Here is a 21,546-nt window from a genome sequence, read left to right on the forward strand (position 1 = left end):
GGTTCCTGGTGTGTCTGCTGTGGCGTGCGTGTGATCATTGCTTGTACAGCCCTCTCGCAGTGTCCGGAGCAAGTATGGTGGGTCTGACACACCGGTGTCAATGTGTTCTTTTTTCCATTTCCAGGAGTGTATTTGTCGACCTACGCGGTGTCAGATGTTTACATGTCTTCTGCACGTCTTGTTATCGTATTACAGATGTAGGTTGACATCTGCACTAGATATCTGTTTGGGATCGTGTTTCCATGGTACTGCTATGTTAGTGACAATTTGTGAACGGTGACCAAGACAGCCACGGAAATGGAAACACCTCAGCGCATCACAACGAGACTGCCACGCCAGAAGAACAAAGTGAGTGACCGTTACAAAACATATTCGTGCACACATCAGTCCAGCTTCCAAAGTGACATCGCGTCTTACATTGTTCTCTCTTCTTCCGCAGTATGACCACAGCATTTATGAAAAGACCATGTGATGTGTTGGCAAATGTGCCAACACCTTGTAGATAGAGGAGGCCGAAATACACGCTATCTAACGCAGACGGGCGTGAATTCTGGAACAGGATAAGTAGTGAATGCTAATAAGAAAAGTATGCAGCTCCTCGAATACTTAACTTTTAATTCCTCATTGGTTTACAACGTTCTTGATGAGACATTTCATACGATAACTATCAAACTATGTAAGGCTAATGGCGCCTTGCTAGGTCGTAGCCATGGACTTAGCTGAAGGCTATTCTAACTATCTGCTCGGCTAATGAGCGATACTTCGTCAGTGTAGTCGCTAGCAATGTCGTCCGTACAACTGGGGCGAGTGCTAGTCCGTATCTCGAGACCTGCCTTGTGGTGGCGCTCGGTCTGCGATCACACAGTGGCGACACGCGGGTCCGACATGTACTAAATGGACCGCGGCCGATTTAAGCTACCACCTAGCAAGTGTGGTGTCTGGCGGTGACACCACACCATGTAACATCAGTATGACCTTATTTTAAAGTTGTTTTTGTAATGCCATTTAGCCCGAAGATGAGGTATTCCCTCGAAACATGTTGCTAAATAAATAAATTCTACATCGGACAGACAGGCAGAAGTTTTGAAATTAGATACAAAGAACATATTGATGCTTTAAGACTTCGTAACTTGAACAAATCAGCATTTGCAGCCCATATTGCTGAAGAAAACCATGCTGTCGGAAACATTGAGGACAACTTAAAAATTTTGCATCTAGCAGAAAAAGGAGCCACTATGAATATATTAGAAGAATTAGAAATACACACACACACACACACACAAACAGCACCCCAGACTATATGCTTAACGAACAAACAGAGTTAGCTAACACCCCTTTCTTGAAAAATTCCCAAAAATTACTTTCCAGCCTCAAAAGCAAATAATATTAGTACACCTATCTGCAGATCAAGTAGCAAATTTATATGTTACTATAATTCTCATGATGCTAAATGTAATTAGATAATATACAATTTTGCCTATACAGTTCTCATGATGCTAAATGTAATTAAATAATATACTACTTTACCTATACAGTTCTATAAAAAAACCTTTATAATTAATTTAAAAATATCAACTAAAAAATTCAATGTCTCTGTACTAGCGTAAAAGGCATTGTAGTTGCGTAAATGAATACATGATTCTTTCCAAACATAGGACATCATTGTCAAACGTTACTGTGGTGTCACCGCCAGACATCACACTTGCTAGGTGGTAGCCTTTAAATCGGCCGCGGTCCGGTAGTATACGTCGGACCCGCGTGTCGCCACTGTCAGTGATTGCAGACCGAGCGCCACCACACGGCAGGTCTAGAGAGACGTCCTAGCACTCGCCCCAGTTGTACAGCAGACTTTGCTAGCGATGCTGCACTGACAAACTACGCTCTCATTTGCCGAGACGATAGTTAGCATAGCCTTCAGCTACGTCAGTTGCTACGACCTAGCAAGGCGCCATTACCAGTTATATTGAAATTATATTAATGTATCAACAAGAGCGATGTTCTCCAATTATGGATTAAAGTTAAGTATTCCAAGATCTTCGTACTTTATTTGCAATTCTCAAGACATTGTCCTGTTCCAGACCTCACGCCAGTCTGCGTGAGCTAAACGCGTGCCTTTCGGCTACCTCCGAGTGGCTTGGCTGTCTTGCCAAGTCACTACAGTTACGATATATCATAGCATCTGTGATACTCATATGTTTGTAAGCTCTTTGTATGTATCAAAACATGTGGAGCGTTGTAGAAATCTTCTCAGTGACAAATCTAAAGTGTTTAGTGAGAACAATTTACGTGTGCAATAATAAGAATGCAGTGGGAATGCATTTACACCTGTTGGACGAATGTTATGGTAACAAACACTCCAAACCGACGTTTCACGTTAGTCACATGCAACGAAAATCTGTAACGCAACCATCTGTGTGTGGCGTTGTTTATAATTATGTATTATTTATATTTTAGGAAAATTAATCTGTAAAAAAAAAACACACACAACATGTCATAAACAAAGCGTCTAAACCGTCTGAGGATGAAACACAACGATTCGGAACCGGTAACGGTGCCCTTTGAATAAAGGAACTGAAAGTAAATTTGTGGCTGGTTGCTGTCCTAACACCACCAACATTTGTCTTCAAACAACAGCCACGGTCTCCATCATGTCATCATATGACAAAATTGCAGTAATACAATAGTTGACAAATGTTATGACTGGTAGCGGTAATTTCAAAAAACCTTTATACATTTCTTGAGACAGTCACGGTCGAAAAATAGTCAAAATGGCTGTAAATTCTTGTTATAGCTATTCTCCTCCCAACCAATACTCATGTTACATCACAAAGGGACAGGATGATGGGACATGCGTTAAGACGTCAAGGAATAATTTGCGTGGTATTTGAGGGAGCTATAATTGGTAGAAACTACAGAGCAGGATAGAGATTGGAATATATCCAACAGGATAATAATGAAGTGAGTTGGGTGCAAGTGCTACTGTGAGATGAAGAGGTTGGCGCAGGAGAGGACTTCGTGGCGGGTGGCATCAGACCACCCACAAGATTGATGACGCGAACCCACCCTCCCCACCGCCACCATAAAAACAGGAAGTTTTAGTAGATGTTTGGCACAAGGCTGATGGCACTCACTTACCACATGGCGAGCAGCGCGAACAGCAGAATGGCGAGCGCCGTGCAGGAGGCGGTCATAGCGGCGCGGCCCGCATCTGCATCCTGCCGCAGCCACCAGCCAGCGCACACCGGCCAGCGCACCACTCCTCACCTGCAACACCACCACTCTCACTCACCCTCCTCACCTGCATACGCACATCGTGGTCCACGCGCCTTGGAAGGCGGGAAAATTGGAAATTTGTGGTAAGTTCTATGGGACCACACTGCTGAGGTCATCTGTCCCAAAGCTTACGCACTACTAAATCAACTAACTTACGCTAAGGACAACACACACATCCATGCCCGAGGGGGGACTCGAATCTCCAACAAGGGGAGCCGCGCGGACCGTGGCAAGAGCCGCAAGACCGAGCGGCTACCCTGCGCGGCTTGAAACGCGACATCTGAGAAAATTGACTGTTAAAATTGAAACAAATGAGCCCTCGGTCACAATTTTTTAGTCTTATTAACCAGGTTTCAACACTCCTAAGAGTGCCTTCATCAGAATTTAGACATTTAAAGTTGTCTATAACATAATTACAAATTAATGGGAAGAAAAAAAATTTATATAAAAAGTGTAAGTACTGACTAAAAATACAAGACAGAGACATTACTTACACGTCACTTATCAAATTAATAACAGGCCAGAAGGGGTTTAGTCACAAAATATGTGAAAGGAATGTGTAAAGGCGAGCCTCTAAAGGCTGCTCATACCTGTAGAGTGACAGGTTGCAACGGAGGTTGTGACCGAGAGCTCATTTGTTTCATTTTTAATTTATAAACGGTCACTGAACCAAGTAGCCATGTTCAAAACATTGCGAAAGTTGACTGTGTATACAGGGTGTTACAAAAAGGTACGTCTAAACTTTCAGGAAACATTCCTCACACACAAAGAAAGAAAATATGCGGACATGCGTCCGGAAACGCTTACTTTCCATGTTAGAGCTCATTTTATTACTTATCTTCAAATCACATCAATCATGCAATGGAAACACACAGCAACAGAACGTACCAGCGTGACTTCAAACACTTTGTTACAGGAAATGTTCAAAATGTCCTCCGTTAGCGACGATACATGCATCCACCCTCCGTCGCGTGGAATCCCTGATGCGCTGATGCAGCCCTGGAGAATGGCGTATTGTATCACAGCCGTCCACAATACGAGCACCAAGAGTCTCTACATTTGGTACCGGGGTTGCGTAGACAAGAGCTTTCAAATGCTCCCCTAAATGAAAGTCAAGAGGGTTGAGGTCAGGAGAGCCTGGAGGCCATGGAATTGGTCCACCTCTACCAATCCAACGATCACAGAATCTGTTGTTGAGAAACGTACGAACACTTCGACTGAAATGTGCAGGAGCTTCATCGTGCATGAATCACATGTTGTGTCGTACCTGTAAAGGCACATGTTCTAGCAGCAGAGGTAGAGTATCCCGTATGAAATCATGAAAACGTGCTCCATTGAGCTTAGGTGGAAGAACATGGGGCCCAATCAAGACATCACCAACAATGCCTGCCCAAACGTTCACAGAAAATATGTGTTGATGACGTGATTGCACAATTGCGTGCGGATTCTCGTCAGCCCACACATGTTGACTGTGAAAATTTACAATTTGGTCACGGTGGAATGAAGCCTCATCCGTAAAGAGAACATTTGCACTGAAATGAGGATTGACACATTGTTGGATGAACCATTCGCAGAAGTGTACCCGTGGAGGCCAATCAGCTGCTGATAGTGCCTGCACAAGCTGTATGTGGTACGGAAACAACTGGTTCTCCCGTAGCACTCTCCATACAGTGACGTGGTCAACGTTACCTTGTACAGCAGCAACTTCTCTGACGCTGACATTAGGGTTATCGTCAACTGCACGAAGAATTGCCTCGTCCATTGCAGGTGTCCTCGTCGTTCTAGGTCTTCCCCAGTCGCGAGTCATAGGCTTGAATGTTCCGTGCTCCCTAAGACGCCGATCAGTTGCTTCGAACGTCTTCCTGTCGGGACACCTTCGTTCTGGAAATCTGTCTCGATAAAAACGTACCGCGCCACGGCTATTGTCCCGTGCTAATCCATACATCAAATGGGCGTCTCCCAACTCCGCATTTGTAAACATTGCACTGACTGCAAAACCACGTTCGTGATGAACACTAACCTGTTGATGCTACGTACTGATGTGCTTCATGCTAGTACTGTACAGCAATGAGTCGCATGTCAACAAAAGCACCGAAGTCAACATTACCTTCCTTCAATTGGGCCAACTGGCGGTGAATCGAGGAAGTACAGTGTACATACTGACGAAACTAAAATGAGCTCTAACATGGAAATTAAGCGTTTCCGGACACACGTCCACATAACATCTTTTCTTTATTTGTGTGTGAGGAATGTTTCCTGAAAGTTTGGCCGTACCTTTTTGTAACACCCTGTATAGTCATAGGCAGCGACGCTAGACAAAAATGGCTATATTTCTGAAGTGAGACTATGATCATTAACTCATTACGACTGTTATATGTTTTTGTCCGCTTTTGTCCGATCACATCACATTCTGTTGCTAATAAGCTCGTTAGAATATCCAATAGATTCTGTAATGCGATCTAAGACAAAAGATGCACCGCGAAGGAATTATCCAAATCGGACGGAAATGTCATCTACATATATAGACAGATTATTACAATTTCAGAAAAACTGGATGATTTATTCACTTGAAAGAGCTTTACAAATTGCGCAAGCCAATAACGCGTTGGTCCACCCCTGGCCCTCATGCAAGCAGTTATTCGGCTTAGCATTGATTCATAGAGTTGTTCCCGTGAGATCACTGAAGCTCTGTCGGGCGTGGTCGGCACTTGGATGGGTGACCACGCGCAGTTGCCACTTTTCGGGGTGCATTCAGCCTCGTGATGCCAATTGAGGAGCTACTCGTCCGAATAGTAGCGGCTTCGGTCAAGAATACCATCATAAAGACTGGGAGAGCGGTGTGCTGACCCCACGTCCCTCCTATCCGCATCCTCCACGGAGGATGACACGGCGGTCGGATGGTCCCGGTAGGCCACTCGTGGCCTGAAGACGGAGTGCTTTGTGAATCAACGCTAAGCCGAATAACTGCTTGCATAAGGGCCAGAGGTGACTTGCTCAATTTCTGAAGCTCTTTCTCTTGATCCTTTTTTTTAATCAGATACTTGTCTAGACACATATATCACATCTACCGATTTCCGTCCCATTCCGCTAATTCGTTCTTGGTGCACAATTGTCTTTTTGTGTTTAAGTGTGCAGTATGTAATAACAGTGATAAAATGCTCGACAGATCACAAACATTTTGAAGCAAGCATGTAGTGAAAGGTGATTCTAGAGTACTAGGCCTGGAATTTGATAACATAATATTCTTTAATTTGACCTCAATATCTCATTCAGGGTATACACATACCACTCTGTCGACGTGTTCAGGATTGACTTACAGAATGGAAAAGGGATCACAACTATTTCATAAAACCAAGAAAATAGGTTTTTGTTGCTTTTATAATGACAGTTTAATTTTAAATAAAAGTGGACTTGTCACAGGCACACACACCAAGAAGATATTACTACCAAAACACACATGATCCAGGAACTAACACGTGGCTCATCATTCGGTCCTCTCTCCTTACATAAATAAAACAAATGGTCCCTTAACATAAGAAAAATGGAGAAAGGAGTACATTGAAATCAAAGACACAATTACATTGGGGTCAAGCCTCGTGTAAGGAGTTGTAAGATGCTGAGGATAAGGCAAAAATGACACAGGTAACTCTCTCATTCTGTCACTCAAATGTACAGGAAGGAGAAAGGCAGCAATTATTTCTACAACCCGCTACTACAAAACTATTCCGAAACCAAGCAGAGAGGGCACCGGAAGGTATAGTGTGTGGACACGCCGTCATTAAAATATGTTGAAAAATAGAAGACTGAGAACGGAAAGAAATTACCTGCACTTGTAGGTATTCATTATGAGTGAAAATTCTTGTACTACAAGGTGAATAACAGTGTAAGGCAAATCTGGCGCTGTACACTACCTGTATGACTACATGACGTCTACGCTACCATTTGAGAAACCATCACGTCAGTGAACATTGTGGCTATCGAGAAAAAAAATCGGTCTGCTCTTGGTGAAATTGTTTTATGTGAACAGCAGCAATAATAGTACTGCACTGGAAATGGAAATGATTGTTTAGCGTCATTGGCCGGGAGGTCCCGTACGGGGCAGGTCCGGCCGCCTTGGTGCAGGTCTTCTTACATTCGACGCCACACTGGGCGACCTGCACGCCGGATGAGGATGGAATGATGATGAAGACAACACAACACAACACCCAGTCTCTGAGCGGAGAAGATCCCCGACCCAGCCGGGAATCGAACCCGGGCCCCTTAGGACAGAGTACTGCACTGATAGAGCATCGCTGACTGAAAAGTCTGAGGAGATTTCCAATGTCATTAAATGGCTTATAGATGATGATAATGCAGTTCGAAAACACAGATGAGCTTACTGTCGTATCTGGAAGAAGGATTCCTATCCTGGTGCAAGTTATTGACGAGGCTGCTGTTGCAACGCATGCCCCGGTTAATGCTGGCACGAGAATTGTCCATCCATTGGTCAACAATATAGAACGTTTTCTGTCTGTCTTACACTGGTACCAGTACAAGATCCAGGCGGGACAACAACTGAAACCTCATTATAAGCAACTACGTTCTGAGTTTGCTCTTCGGTTTATGACACGGATCGAAGTTGATGATTTGTGGCCGGGTAATATTCTATGAAGTGGCGAGGCACCTTCTACACCACAGTGTGTAGCGAATACACAGAACTGCCGAATTTTGGGTACTGTTAAGCTACGTACTATGTACGAAGAGGCATTGCGCTCGCCATATGTGACTGTGTGGTTTGGATTCACAAGCAGCTTCATTCTCGGTCCGTTCTTTTATGCATAGAATACACCCAGAGGCTCTGTCAGGTGTACCGTGACGTCTGTGCTTCATCGAGACCTTCTAGTACAGCATGTGATATCTGCTTTGAAAGAGCACAGTAGTGCAGAAAACACTGTTTTCATGCAAGATGGAGCAACACCTCACTTTTCTCGCCTACTGTTGTTGTGGACTTCAGTCCAGAGACTGGTTGGATACAGCTCCCCATGCTACTCTATCCCGTGCAAGCTTCTTCATCTCTGAGTAACTACTGCAACTTACATCCTTCTGAATCTGCTTACTGCGTTCGTCTCTTGGTCTCGCTCTACGATTTTTACCCTTCGTGCTTCCCTCCAGTACTAAATTGGTGATCCCTTGGTGCCTCAGAACGTGTCCCACCAAACGATCCCTTCTTCTAGTCAAGTTGCGCCACAAATATCTCTTCTCCCCAGTTCTGTTCAGTACCTCGTCATTAGTGACGTGATCTACGCATCTAATCTTCAGCATTCTTCTGTAGCACCACATTTCGAAAGCTTCTATTCTCTTCTTGTCTAAACTATTTATCGTCCATGCTTCACGTCCATACATGGCTACACTCCATACAAATACTTTCAGGAAGAACCTCCAGACACTTAAATCTATACTGTAAGATCTGCTTAATGCAATCTTCCACGAACGTATTATCACCAGAGGTTTTCCAGGTGCATGACCTGCAAGATCACCCAATCTGATTCCATTTGATCTTGGGCTCCGATCTAAAGGTCAGTATGCAGGAATACTTTGCTCGGATACCACTGGAACTGTTGCGAGCAACTGTTTATCTAGTCGTTTTGAAGAAACTGTGTAAGCGGCGGTTAATAATAAAATCAAAATTATGCCTTTCTCACTTCGTTGGCCTTTTCCGCCTGCATCCCATTCCTAGCCCATTACTTTTATAAACATTACTATACGTCTATTTTGCATGTACAACGCCAGATTTGCACTAGTGGCCAAAACTGGAACTAATTTTTTGCCTGCGTGAATCAGTTCCGTGTTAATGCAATAGAATATCCAATACGTTTCGCTACGATACGATAATTAAGGCCTACACTGGACCTCTGCGAGTGGCTGCGCATTAATTATGACCATCTGGTAATTTTCACAGCTGCTTTAGGTAAGCAATGAACAAATGCAGGACCCATCTCGCACAAAGCTATCTAACGGCTAATTCTTCAAGCACAATGGACAGGACTGTTCCCTGTGATGTGCCTGTGGGGCCAGTTACCACACACGGCTTTAAACGGAGATCGCTCAACTCCTTATTAAGCATTGTGTCTCATGTTGTACTTTTGGAACCTCTTTCACATGGGTTACTTTGAACAGAAGTACGGCACAGTTTGAATTCAGCCGCTCACTGGGCAAGGTTCACGAAGGATTAAAACTTAAGAGCGTGATGTGGACTCGTACACGTAACCTTGCCTTCGCGGGCATTTCTGTTATCGACTGAGCTATCCAGTCCCGTTTCGACACACAGTTTTAACCTGACAGAAAGTCACAAAAGATAGCGCACTTCGCTGAAGAGAGAAGGATTCATTTTGGTTATAACTGTATCCTTACAACGGTTCAGAAACACTAACTGACTTTCCGTTGGCCGGAAACCGTGGAAAATGCAGTATTTCGTAAGGTCAAGGTATTGCAATTTGACAATTTCAATAAATCACAGAAAAGTTCAATTGTAAAAGCCACGTACATAACACTGTTCCATAGCCCAAGTTGACGCTTGACACTTTTTTGCTAACATGCGCAAACATAAAAAAATGATTGATATCGATGCCATTTATTTGCCAGATCAAGAACTTTTTACCTTTCGCTTGTCAATAGTAGATGAACATGCCATAACTAGTGCGAACTGTTATTTAAGTCACGTTACCTATCATCAACACTTGTCACCCTGTGCTTTAGAAGAATCGTTAACAAAGTACTTCGACGTTTCCTATCATACTGTTCATAAAACTACCGTTTATTTATTTATATTTTTTGTTGATTTATCCTGGGAAGATTAATATCATAAGGCCCTCTCTTGTATCTAACTACGCACGATCATATTTGATCATAGTTATTACGAGACGTATAAGAAGTCTTACACGTAGTACAGAACCTAACACCTTGAACTAATATGAGAGAACTAGTAAAAACAGTGATAGCTATTGCAGAAAAATCACAGCTATATTTACTTGTGAAAAGTAAACAATGAAGATAATTTTTGAACAGGGAGAAGAGAGATTTAGACAGTAGCAATGGACGTGAGAGAAGAGATAGGAGAGGGGAACAAAATATACCATTAACGAAGTAAAGTGAAAACAAAAAAGCGTGACTGACTCGAAAGAGAAACTAGAGAGAAGCGCAAATGGGTGCATATCTGAACATGTGTTTCACTGGCTGATAGAGATAAATGTCTATATATGTTAATCGTTTAATATGTACTTCGTATTTCTGGAAGTACACTAAACTTACAGCCGTAGCTTACATCTAAACAACCATTTGTATGGATCCAAAACAAAGAATACAAAACCGTCGATCGAAGAAACAACATAAAAATATTAAAATTAGGATGTCAATAAATCCAGCAAGGAAGCTGCAGCAGTTGCCAATAGCACAAAATAGATACATACGTATTTGCTGAAAAACTGGTAGGTTATGTGGCTATATCTACAGTACTGACAGAGATGCATTTCCAGAGTATAAAATGTGTAAGGAACGATATAGATTAACATAATGCTGTCATCGACCAGATGAGATGTCAATATTACCTCTTGCTTCCTATCTACAGTGCTGACAGAGATGCATTTCCCGAGTATAAAATGTGTAAGGAACGATATACGAGGGCTATCCAGAAAGTAAGTTCCGATTGATCGCTAAATGGAAACCACATTGAAAATCAGAAATGTTTTATTTGTAATAGTTAGCTACACCTTCCAGATACTTCTCTACGTAGTCGCCGTTCTGACTTAGACATTTGTCGTAGCGTTGCACCAACTTTCCAATACCCTCATCATAGAAGGCAGCCGCCAGTGCTTTCCGCCAACTCTCTATGCTGGTCTACAGCTCGATGTCTGTACCAAAATACTGTCTTCATAGCCAGTGGTTCATGTGAGCACAGATGAAACTCAGAGGGAGACAATTAGGGACTGTACTGTGGGTAATCAAACATTTCCAATTGAAAACGATGCAGGAGCATCTTCATTGCCCCTGCAGAATGCGGCTGAGAATTGCCTTGAAGAAGAAACAGCACGACAGTTTTGTAATGTCGGCTGCATAGCTTAAGGCGAAATTTCTCACCAGGCCCTCGTACTTGGCGGGAGACACTATTTTCTATAACATCCTTACGCGCTCACTGTGAGCTCAGAAATGAGAAGAGCGACGTGATGCTATCTAGGGTCATACTAGAGACACTGCTCAACACATCTGTGCAAAGCTTTATCGGATTTTCATTGTCGTCTCCATTTCGCGACCGATCGGAACTTACTTTCTGGACACCCTTCGTAGATTAACATCATGCTGTCATCGACCAGATGAGATGTCAATATTACCTCTGGTTTCCTGACGCGTAAAGACGATTATAACGCAAGAGGTGAAATGAGTAACTGGAAACATGTCCAACTAGCCAAATATACATTTTTGAGTCTTAAATGTCGCACACTAAAGTACAGGGCTATTACAAATGATTGAAGCGATTTCATAAATTCACTGTAGCTCCATTCATTGACATATGGTCACGACACACTACAGATACGTAGAAAAACCCATAAAGTTTTGCTCGGTTGAAGCCGCACTTCAGGTTTCTGCCGCCAGAGCGCTCGAGAGCGCAGTGAGACAAAATGGCAACAGGAGCCGAAAAAGCGTATGTCGTGCTTGAAATGCACTCACATCAGTCAGTCATAACAGTGCAACGACACTTCAGGACGAGGTTCAACAAAGATCCACCAACCGCTAACTCCATTCGGCGATGGTATGCGCAGTTTAAAGCTTCTGGATGCCTCTGTAAGGGGAAATCAACGGGTCGGCCTGAAGTGAACGAAGAAACGGTTGAACGCGTGCGGGCAAGTTTCACGCGTAGCCTGCGGAAGTCGACGAATAAAGCAAGCAGGGAGCTAAACGTACCGCAGCCGACGGTTTGGAAAATCTTACGGAAAAGGCTAAAGCAGAAGCCTTACCGTTTACAGTTGCTACAAGCCCTGACACCCGATGACAAAGCCAAACGCTTTGAATTTTCGGCGCGGTTGCAACAGCTCATGGAAGAGGATGCGTTCAGTGCGAAACTTGTTTTCAGTGATGAAGCAACATTTTTTCTTAATGGTGAAGTGAACAGACACAATGTGCGAATCTGGGCGGTAGAGAATCCTCACGCATTCGTGCAGCAAATTCGCAATTCACCAAAAGTTAACGTGTTCTGTGCAATCTCACGGTTTAAAGTTTACGGCCCCTTTTCCTTCTGCGAAAAAAACGTTACAGGACACGTGTATCTGGACATGCTGAAAAATTGGCTCATGCCACAACTGGAGACCGACAGCGCCGACTTCATCTTTCAACAGGATGGTGCTCCACCGCATTTCCATCATGATGATCGGCATTTCTTAAACAGGAGATTGTAAAACCGATGGATCGGTCGTGGTGGAGATCATGATCAGCAATTCATGTCATGGCCTCCACGCTCTCCCGACTTAACCCCATGCGATTTCTTTCTGTGGAGTTATGTGAAAGATTCAGTGTTTAAACCTCCTCTACCAAGAAACGTGCCAGAACTGCGAGCTCGCATCAACGATGCTTTCGAACTCATTGATGGGGATATGCTGCGCCGAGTGTGGGAGGAACTTGATTATCGGCTTGATGTCTGCCGTATCACTAAAGGGGCACATATCGAACATTTGTGAATGCCTAAAAAAACTTTTTGAGTTTTTGTATGTGTGTGCAAAGCATTGTGAAAATATCTCAAATAATAAAGTTATTGTAGAGCTGTGAAATCGCTTCAATCATTTGTAATAACCCTGTATTACGTGTGTTATGCATATACGGATTACATTTTTCAATTGAAAGACAAGCGTTGTGCCTTCACCGTTCAACATTTTACTGTTCCGAAATATTCAGAAAACGTATCATTGTTTTCAGCGGTTTCAAGGAAAGAGGGTAATGAAATACCTCACTGGGGCATATTCAGTTACATCTGGAGGATGACACTTTATCGTGAAATGTTGGTTCACCGATCCATAGGGAGATGCGTTAAGGCAGCGAATGCCAATAAATGATTATTTCATAAATTATGTTAATAAGGTAGATAAAAATATTAGTTTGTGTGTTTTTCTCTCTTTCATGTATGGTGCGACAGTCAATCAACGTACAGTTGACGGCATTCTTCGCCCGTTGCGGCAGTACCGCAAGAACAAAACGTCACTGCCAACATTCGCCTACCAGCCGAAGGCCGATGAAGGGAGAAGACAATGAAAATTGTACTTTACTTGCTGAACCATTTTTTTAAAAAAGAGTAAATGTGAGAATAAAACATGATATATTGTATTGTATGGTGTGAAACAGAAAGTTCAGTGTTTGCTGAGATCTGGTTATGTAAAGATCGATGTATTGTGTTGTTCTGGTTGCTGTCGATGAAACTTATATAAGATCAAAAATCTGCAAATGATTTATGAAGCACTTGAAGACGTATATTATCTCTGAAGAATAAAACTGTTGAAATGTATCGCAATTAACGTGTTGGTCGCTTTTGATGCTTTGTAGTAAATTGATGCTAGTAGTAAAAAGTGAAATCTTTCGCCAGCTATGGATTTTGAGTGACTTGAGTTCGAGTGAAGGAAAAAATCATTGTCGAGATAAATTTCAGAAAGATTATCTAATCTAAAAGTAACATCTGGCTGTTTGAAACTATGCTTGAAGTGGGAGAAACCAATACAAATTATTGCCAGATAGTAGATATGAAACGTACCTTGTTGAAAGTACAGGTTGGTCTAATCTGCCAAGTAAAGTGTTGCTTAGAGTTGCTTTTCTCTTATGTTAGAGTTTGACAGTTTACTGTGGAAACGAAACTTTTATTCATAAAAGTTAGAGTCGTGCTGAGGATTGATTGTCATTGGTTGTTGACAAACTCGCAGCTGTTTGTCAGATCAGTGTTGTAAAAGAAAAGTAAGATCTGAGGCTGGAGTACCCCATCGAACATGGGTGTGTGTGTCGCCCTTAGCGTAAGTTAGTTTAAGTTAGATTAAGTAGTGTGTAAGCCTAGGGATCGGTGACCTCAGTATTTACCACAAATTTCCAATTAAGATCATTAAAATCCTCCGCATTGACTGTAGATTTTGAATGCAGTTTGTTCAGTCATTCTTCGAGTGCATGTAAAAGATTAGGGCAGTGATTCTGGATATGAATTCTGAACGGATTAGTTAATTATGCATCTCAGAGCTGCGACGAGATAATATTTTTTATTGCGTCTGCATAGCAATCAAGATAAACGAGATCGCTAAACATGGAGAAAATCTGATATTGATACGTTAAATCTGTAACGTCAAGATAAAAGTTACTTCTCCAATCTCCCGCCTGCAAGAGAAAACGCCAAGAGCCTGTGTGAACCCATTATCTTCGGAAATTGTGTTGCAAATGGCCTCAAAACAATTTCGTGGTCGTCCGATCTGGCTGTTAATAAAGTGGCTGTACTCACTATACATCAGTTGACTAAACAGATGTATAAGGTCTCGCCACTGCGCACACTGTAGCATCTCTCCACGAGAACGAAGACTAACCGGTTGACTCATTGCCGTTTTACAACACAAAATGAACACGTGTGAGAACACCGAAATTTTTCTTACCAGGTTTCAGTTTCAACACATCGCAGCAAGAACTATCAGTTATTGCTGACATTACAGCTGTAGCGGATAGAGTGAAGGAGTCATATATGAGTAGTTCAAAAACATTCTATGCAGCATTATGAGTCTTCTAACTCAAAGAGGTGTAAACGTATTAGAAGCTAATTATATCCTGTTGTTCAAAGCTTCTATTACTGTTCAAAAATGGCTCTGAGCACTATCGGACTTAACTTCTAAGGTCATCAGTCCCCTAGAACTTAGAACTACTTAAACCTAACCAACCTAAGGACATCACACACATCCATGCCCGAGGCAGGATTCGAACCGTAGCGGTCGGGCCGTTCCAGACTGTAGCGCCTATATCCGCTCGGCCACCCTGGCCAGCTCTTTTACTGTGTTGCCGTGTTTTCGAATTAGCTTTGGTTTTTAAACTCTGCCTCTCCAAAATACTATGTTTTCCCTTTTGATATTCTCTACCCAAACATATTTCGACATTAGTGGGTCATAATCCAGCAAGTGAACGAGTTACTTCACCCCGAGAACTTGCACTGGCTACAAGTAGAGGAGAGTAAAAGTCATTTTCGTGTTATGTCTTAAGTAACGTCACGTTTGCGTGAATGGTGCACTGTTATAAATTTCTGAACACGTCTTTAGAAGACGAAGCGATTTAGCGAGCGAAAGATGTAGGGTGCTATTAAAAAATTCTAACGAACAAAGATAAAAGAAAGGTGATCATATTGGTTAATGCCGCCCTTGTAGATAAAAATACGAACAACTTAAATTGGAAGGAACACATAGAAAATGTTGTGTGGAAGCTAACCAAAGATTGCGTTTTATTGGCAGGACACTTAGAAAATGTAACAGACCTACTAAGGAGATTGCCCACACTACGTTTGTCCGTCCTCTTTTAGAATACTGCTGCGTGGTGTGGGATCCTTACCAGATAGGACTGACGGAGTACATGGAAAAAGTTCAAAGAAAGGTAGCACGTTTTGTATTATCGCGAAATATGGGAGAGAGTGTCACAGAAATGATATAGGATTTGAGATGGAAATTATTAAAAGAAAGGCGTTTTTCGTTGCGACGGAATCTTCTCACGAAATTCCAGTCACCAACTTTCTCCTCCGAATGCGAAAATATTTTGTTGACACCGACCTACATAGGGAGGAACGATCACCACCATAAAATAAGGGAAATCAGAGCTCGTACGGAAAGATATTTGTTTTCATTCTTTCCGCGCGCTATACGAGAATGGAATAATAGAGAATTGTGAAGGTAGTTCGATGAACCTTCTGCCAGGCACTTGAATGTGATTTGCAGAGTATCCATGTAGATGTAGATGTAAGAAATCTGTTTGATAATTTTTTTTTTTTTTACTTTTCTTCTGGACAAATACTTATTTGGGGTGTTCATATACGAGGTCTGTTCAAAAAACTACGAAAAATTCGTTATTTTCTCGTTGGAGCGAATTAGGGTTGGCAACCCTGCACACATCTGTGTTTAATGTGTGATGCCGGAAGTTTCATTGTTGCCTCTCTCTTAGTTACTGCTCAATGATGTATTAAGTAGAACGTTGTGCCGCGCAGTTTGCGAATTTCGAGATGGCAGAGTTAGAGGAGCAACGCGCTTGCATTAACTTCTGCGTGAAACTCAGGAAAACTTTTACCGAGACGCACCAAATGATGCAGGAAGCCTATGGTGATGAGCGCCTAAGCCGTACTCGCTTTTACGAATGGTTCACACGGTATAAAAATGGCTGAACGGAAGTTAAAGATGACCCTCGCTCAGGAGCCCTTCGACGTCTGCCGACGACACTCATGTCAGGAACGTCAACGAAATTGTGCGTACTAATCGAAGACTGACTGTCCGAGAGATTGCAGTAGAATGTAACATTTCAGTTGGATCATGTCCTGAAATCCTGACACAGCGTCTTGGAATGCATCGTGTTGCCGCCTGGTTCGTGACACGGCTCATGAGTCAAGACCAGAAAGACCTTCGCCTCACAATCTGTGAAGTGCTCTTGTATAGCGCAAATGAGTACGAGATTTTCCTAATGAGAACCATAAATTTTTTTATTTCAAAAGTTGAAAACTCCGTTGAAAGGACGAAGATTTGCAACGATAGAAGAGATAAAAGGAAATTGGCAGACGGCGCTTCGCGCCGATCCAGCAAGTGGCGTCCCAAGACTGCTTCCAGAAGTGTAAACGGCGTTGTGAAGTTGTGTGAATTGTGGAGGAGAGTATTTCGAAGGAGACTATGCGCAATAAGTAAAAGGTAAGCGTAGAAAAATTGTGTGGATAAGGTTTCGGAATTTTTTGAATAGCTCTCGTAAATTAGACACCCTGTATGTAAAAGACGGGGCAGGTAACGTTTTCTCACTTGAGCCCGTATGGAGAGAATACACTAGTATTCTGGGACATCAAGACGTTAGAAAATCTTTACGAAATCCCGAAAGACTTGAAGATTATCATCGCTTAGTACCAAGGCCGTTAGCTCTGTTTCTACATAAATGACTGTAATGCAATACGAATAAATAAATACAAACACCCAGAATCGTGTGACAACGTGATCGTTGGTAAATGCCAGGAATCAATCACAACCGCCAAGTATCTAGCACATTTGATCTGGGGTGTTGTAACGTGAAGCGACCATACAAACCTAATTGTTGCAATAGCAGATGCTGGACACATTTATTGGAAGAATCGAATGGAAGTAATATTTTCGCACGAAGAAAGTCTCTTTCGACCAAATACCTCGATACTCTTTGTCGGTGTGGGAGCACTGACAAACTGGAATTACAAAAGATATAGTGAAAGTTTAGGAGGTACTACGCGATTCGTCACGGGTATATTTAGCCAGACAAGAATGTCCCACATTTACTCACCAAACTTACCGTAAACGTTGACAGGCACCTGCTTTGGCACGAAATACCTTTAGTGACATGTATTCGTGCGCTGCGGTAGCGACCCACCAGAGTAGCTGAGAGCGCAATCGCACTGCTTCCTGGACTCAGGCCCTGGCGGATTAAATACGACGGCTGGTGTGCCGGCCAGCCTGGATGTGGTTTTTAGGCGGTTTCCCACATCCTACTAGGTGAATACCGGGCTGGTCCCCAACGCCCGCCTCAGTTACACGACTCACAGACATTTGCAACACATTCACACTATTTTACGATTGACACTAGATGCAGACAGCTGGGGTACACTACTTCCGTCCTGAGGGGTATGGGGTGGCGGCAGGAAGGGCATCCGGCCACCCCTTAAATTTAACCATGCCAGTTCTGTACTTAACCCTGCCGACCCTGCGCACAATGCAGGATAAAGGCGGTAGCAAAATAAGGAAAAAGAAAGAAAGATTCGCGCACTACGATAGCCTCAAAAAACCGTAGTCATTAACAACTCTGGGAAGGAACTGTAAGGCATGTCTTGATGGGTTATACGAGCTTTGACTGGAGCCGACCAGCAGGAATGCAAAGAGTCCGAGTACGTTTTGGGAGGCCACGTGAGCCATGTACAAAGGCATTCTTTCCCCCTTCCTGGACGTTCCTCGTAGTACACACTCTGTATTGAAATAGTGAAAGGGGCACACTTAGCCGACTTAGTTCTTGATTGTGATGAGGTTGTTGCTGGCTTTGCACAGTTATGCTGCACTAACATCATTTTACATTATTTGGCGCTTCAGATAATGGAGAATTAGATTTATGTCCGCGATACTTGTTGTAGTCGTATTTGGCGTTGGGAATTTTAGGTCTTTGTTTGTGCTTTCAATTTGTTTAGAACATGTCCGGAATAATATAATACGCACGATGTCTACATGAGAAGTCTAATTTCAGTTTGTCTTCGTTTACCGTTGTTTAGTCCCATAATTTTATTCCACTGCTGTTTGCTGAAATCCTTGCCATTCGGAAACTTATCCTTGCCATTCGGAAACCTAAATCACAGCAATCAGATAGCGTTTACTTGCACGTGGGTCACATTTCATTTCAGGGCATAAAACCAGGGTCATAGTCTCTTATGAACAACCATTTAGAGTAATTAACGAAACGCAGGCTTTCAACGTTATAAAAAGGCAGTGTGCATCAGAAGAACTTACCTCTCAAAATTTCAAGAGCCCCACAACGAGTCAATATGCACTTTTGCTCCTCCAGCTTATCCTTAGCGTAATGACCACGAAGGAAAACTAGGAACTCTGTCATATACGGGGGGTTTCGGCAGTCTTTACGAGCAGGAATATCCATTCAGATTGCTTTCAAATATACAGAAAATTATTTTCGTTGTCAGCGTACAGGGGTGAACAAAAATATGGAAACACCCCGAAAAATCCATACAGATGCTGGCCAGGCGTGCAGATTGCGCTGCTGTATTTGACCGCGAACGGCATCTGTCAAATGTCCTCAATACTTTACAGGAGTCGGTCGTGGTCAGAACAATGTTCTGTGTAGTTGTGAGTGGCTTATGGCGGAGCTCAGCACTCGAAAGTGGGGAAATTGTTGGTTCTCGTGTGGTGGGCGCTTCCGGAAGCAAGATAGCCGAAGTGGATGGTGTTTTAAGAGGCACCGTATCATAGATTTGGCTATTTACAATTTATACAGAAACCAGATTGCAGTTATAAGAGTTGAGGGATATGAAAGGGAAGCAGTGGTTGGGAAGGGATTGAGACAGGGTTGTAGCCTCTCCCCGATGTTATTCAATCTCTATATTGAGCAAGCAGTGAAGGAAACAAAAGAAGAACTCGGAGTAGGTATTAAAATCCATGGAGAAGAAATAAAAACTTTGAGGTTCGCTGATGACATTGTAATTCTGTCAGAGACAGCAAAGGACTTGGAAGACCAGTTGAACGGAATGGAGAGTGTTTTGAAAGGAGGATATAAGAAAAACATCAACAAAAATAAAACGAGGATAGTGGAATGTGGTCAACTTAACTCGGGTGATGCTGAGGGAATTAGATTAGGAAATGAGACACTTAAAATAGTAAAGGAGTTTTGCTATTTGGGGAGCAAAATGACTGATGATGGTCGAAGTAGAGAGGATATAAAATGTAGACTGGCAATGGCAAGGAAAGCGTTTCTGAAGAAGAGAAATTTGTTAACCTCGAGTATAGATGTGTCAGGAAGTCTTTTCTGAAAGTATTTGTATGGAGCATAGCCATGTGTGGAAGTGAAACATGGACGATAACTATTTTGGACAAGAAGAGAATAGAAGCTTTCGAAATGTGGTGCTACAGAAGAATACTGAAGATTAGATGGGTAGATCACATAACTAATGAGGAAGTATTGAATAGGATTGGGGATAAGAGGAGTTTGTGGCACAACTTGACTAGAAGAAGGGATGGGTTGGTAGGACATATTCTGAGGCATCAAGGGATCACCAGTTTAGTGTTGGAGGGCAGCGTGGAGGCTAAAAATCGTAGAGGGAGACCAAGAGATGAATACACTAAGGAGATTCAGAAGGATGTAGGTTGCAGTAGGTACTAGGAGATGAAGAAGCTTGCACAGGATAGAGTAGCATGGAGAGCTGCATCATCAAACCAGTCTCAGGACTGAAGACCACAACAACAACAACAGAGAAAGCGGAAAAACATCATCAGCTAAGTCACGAAGCGGGCGGAAGTGAGACGGACAGTCATTGAAGCCCATTGTGACAGTAAATACGAGCACTCTGCCAGCACCAAAGGAAGCTGCATAAGCAGGGAATTTTAGGGTGACATTTTATTCAGAGACCATTCATCAGTGATGAAAATGCCCGTAACAGGAAAACGTGATGTCGAATCCATTAAATCTCGACTATGGAGCAATGGGAGAACATCATTCGGTCGAATGAGTTTCGTTTCACACTGTTTTGAACTTCTGGCCGAGTTTACGTCCAAAGAGTGAAACATGGCGGGATTTTGGTGATAATTTAGGCAGACATATCGTGGTATTCCATCGGCCTTAGGTCGTGTCCTACGTGAGCGACAGAAGCGAGAGACAGCACGCGACAGCTTCATGTGACAAAACACAACCGCAGATGTAGTTACGGATGTGTCCTACGTGAGCGACATCTGTGTCGCTGCCTGCCTCCTGCTGCAACTGGCGACGCAGAATTCAAACGTGTTTGAATCTTGTCGCTGCAGCATGAGCGACAGAGAGCGACAGCCACGTGTCTTATCGGTAAAGCAATGGAGCAGAGGCGACGGCACCTATGAATTGCCTAACATCCGATTTTAAGAAAACTATACGGTGAAAAAGTTTGATTCTACCGCAACCTGTAGCTTGATATCTTTAAACGACAAAGGTCTGAATTTATTTTCGTTATTCGTCATAGTTACTGTGCTGCACGAAATTGAGTAGATGGCTGCACAAAATGTTTAAGAATTTGCAGAGGTAAAATCACGTTGTGTAGACTTTCCGTATAGTTCACTTAAGGCCATACATTATTGCGTATGAAATGTAACTAACATATCTAAATTGTATTTAAAGTTGAAACCGGAATTGTATCTGGCTCTAAGCACTATGGGACTTAACATCTGTGGTCATCAGTCCCCTAGAACTTAGAACTACTTAAACCTAACTAACCTAAGGACATCACACACATCCATGCCCAAGGCAGGATTCGAACCTGCGATCGTAGCAGCCGCGCGGTTCCGGACTGAGCGCCTA

At 42.8% G+C, this 21,546-nt stretch overlaps 1 protein-coding gene across 6 annotated transcripts in view; it reads right to left on the minus strand.

Annotated features, from left to right (window-relative positions):
• The window catches only part of LOC126412747 (glycine receptor subunit alpha-4), a 589,024-nt gene that overhangs the window by 293,951 nt on the left and 273,527 nt on the right, over window positions 1-21,546 (minus strand). For all 6 annotated transcript variants that reach the window (XM_050082488.1, XM_050082489.1, XM_050082492.1 and 3 more), the window contains exon 2: window positions 3,136-3,264. In XM_050082488.1, the coding sequence (XP_049938445.1) occupies window positions 3,136-3,191 (56 nt within the window). In that variant the 5' untranslated portion in view covers window positions 3,192-3,264. The remainder of the gene's footprint in view (window positions 1-3,135; window positions 3,265-21,546) is intronic.

The sequence above is a fragment of the Schistocerca serialis genome, chromosome 7 (assembly GCF_023864345.2).
Source record: "Schistocerca serialis cubense isolate TAMUIC-IGC-003099 chromosome 7, iqSchSeri2.2, whole genome shotgun sequence".
Classification (NCBI taxonomy): Eukaryota; Metazoa; Arthropoda; class Insecta; order Orthoptera; family Acrididae; genus Schistocerca; species Schistocerca serialis.